This window comes from Carassius gibelio, chromosome B10, assembly GCF_023724105.1.
Source record: "Carassius gibelio isolate Cgi1373 ecotype wild population from Czech Republic chromosome B10, carGib1.2-hapl.c, whole genome shotgun sequence".
NCBI lineage: Eukaryota > Metazoa > Chordata > Actinopteri > Cypriniformes > Cyprinidae > Carassius > Carassius gibelio.
The window spans coordinates 11,873,188-11,874,883 of NC_068405.1; the positions used below are offsets into that span (position 1 = coordinate 11,873,188).

General features: G+C 34.3%; 1 protein-coding gene across 1 annotated transcript; it reads left to right on the forward strand.

Moving 5' to 3' along the window:
* Positions 1-269: 269 nt before the first annotated feature.
* On the forward strand, positions 270-1,695 carry cbln17 (cerebellin 17). Its single transcript, XM_052566966.1, has 5 exons — positions 270-541; positions 674-715; positions 943-1,005; positions 1,166-1,294; positions 1,394-1,695. Exons 1-5 carry the CDS (start codon positions 277-279, stop codon positions 1,678-1,680), a joined length of 786 nt encoding a protein of 261 aa, XP_052422926.1. The 5' UTR covers positions 270-276; the 3' UTR covers positions 1,681-1,695.
* The last annotated feature ends 1 nt before the right edge of the window (position 1,696 follows it).

A 1,696-nucleotide genomic window follows, 5' to 3' on the forward strand; every position in this document is an offset into this window, starting at 1 on the left:
TTGGCTTCACTTTAAAATTTGACTCTGTATTTCTATTGATACCGGTGAGAAACATCTGTGTCAATATTGAGTAGCAATGATTAACTCTCACAAAATATAAAAGCTGATACATGTACCTTATTTGTTATTTCCATAAACATTTCAATATATACATAGCCTGTATTCATACATACATTCATTGGTTTAGATAACTGGACTTTACTCTTGAGCTTGACTTTATTTTATGACATACCACATCATTCCTTGTAATTGGATGGATAATATATGTGTCATTAAATGCTATTAATGATTAACTATGTCAATGCCAGTTTGTGTTATTTTCATAAACCCAAGTGTTTTGCCTGTATCAGGATGAAGTTGAGAGTTGTTCTCCTGCAGCTGCTGTCCTGTCTTCTGCTCACTGATGGACAAACCGAGATGCAAGATTTTGTGTCTAATGGAAAAAACAACCAGCCCAACATCTGGACTGAGGTGAGAGATATAAGAGACATGGTGGTGGAGCTGAAAGTCAAATTGGACATGACGATGAAAGAGAATGCAAGTTAGTACTAGAGGTTGCTTCTTTTGTCAACTTTTAAATAGTTAAGTAGTTTAAAATATTATTTAAAATAATGGATACAAGTAATTTAAATAAACACTCATTAGATCATTCTTTGATCATTCTTTTTTATAGAAATGGCAGAACAAATGCAGGAGCTGCAGAAAGAGAATGCAGGTATTTAAAAGTGTATGCGGCCATTCTTTTTAAATTACAATGTACAAAAAGATGTATAAAACATATTAAAAAAAATAGAAATAAAATATAAAGCATGAATACATTGATAAGAAGCATAATTTGTTTGGGGGAAGACACTGTTATTTTGGACGAAAAAAAAACAAAAAACTTTATTTCACATAAAAAAATGGATCCTATGCATCTATTAATGATTTGATTAATTTTAGGGATTATTGGTCAAATAAAGATAATTGAAAACCAGCTGGAAGGTATTAAGAGAGAAAATGAAGGTAAATGATTCTTCTTCTTTTTTAATAGAAATATTTAAGGGATTATGTACAGGCAGCCTTTATCACACAATAAATATTGCTGTATAACTCTGAAATAATTATTTTTGTTTCTGCTTGTGTTATGTAGTATGTAAAAACTGCTTAAAATCTCCATCCACAGAACAACCAAAAGTGGCATTTTCAGCAGACCTAGGCATCCGTGGTGATTTAGGTCCTCAGAGCACTGAGGTCACACTGGCATTTAACAACATCTTCACAAACATTGGGAACAACTACAATCCAGCAACAGGTACTTTGACCAAACATAGCCAATGTCATGCTTAAAGGATACCATCCAGTTATAATTTTCATAATGCTCGTTCTACATTTGATATTTTCTCGATGGCAGGTCTCTTCATTGCATCAGTTAAAGGAGTCTACTACTTCAGATTCACTGCATGTGGTCAGACAATCAGACAATCACTGGGTGCAAGTTTACATAAAAATGGGCAGAAGATAGTGTCAGTAGGTCAGTGGCGTGATCACAATCAGCATAGATATGCATCAAATGGAGCAGTCCTGCAGCTGGAAGTGGGTGATGTAGTTTGTGTGAAACTCCTCCCAGGTTACACCATCTATGACAGTCCTGATAACCTCAGCACCTTCAGTGGATTCCTCATTTACTCATTAAAGTGATCCACCATTGCACAAT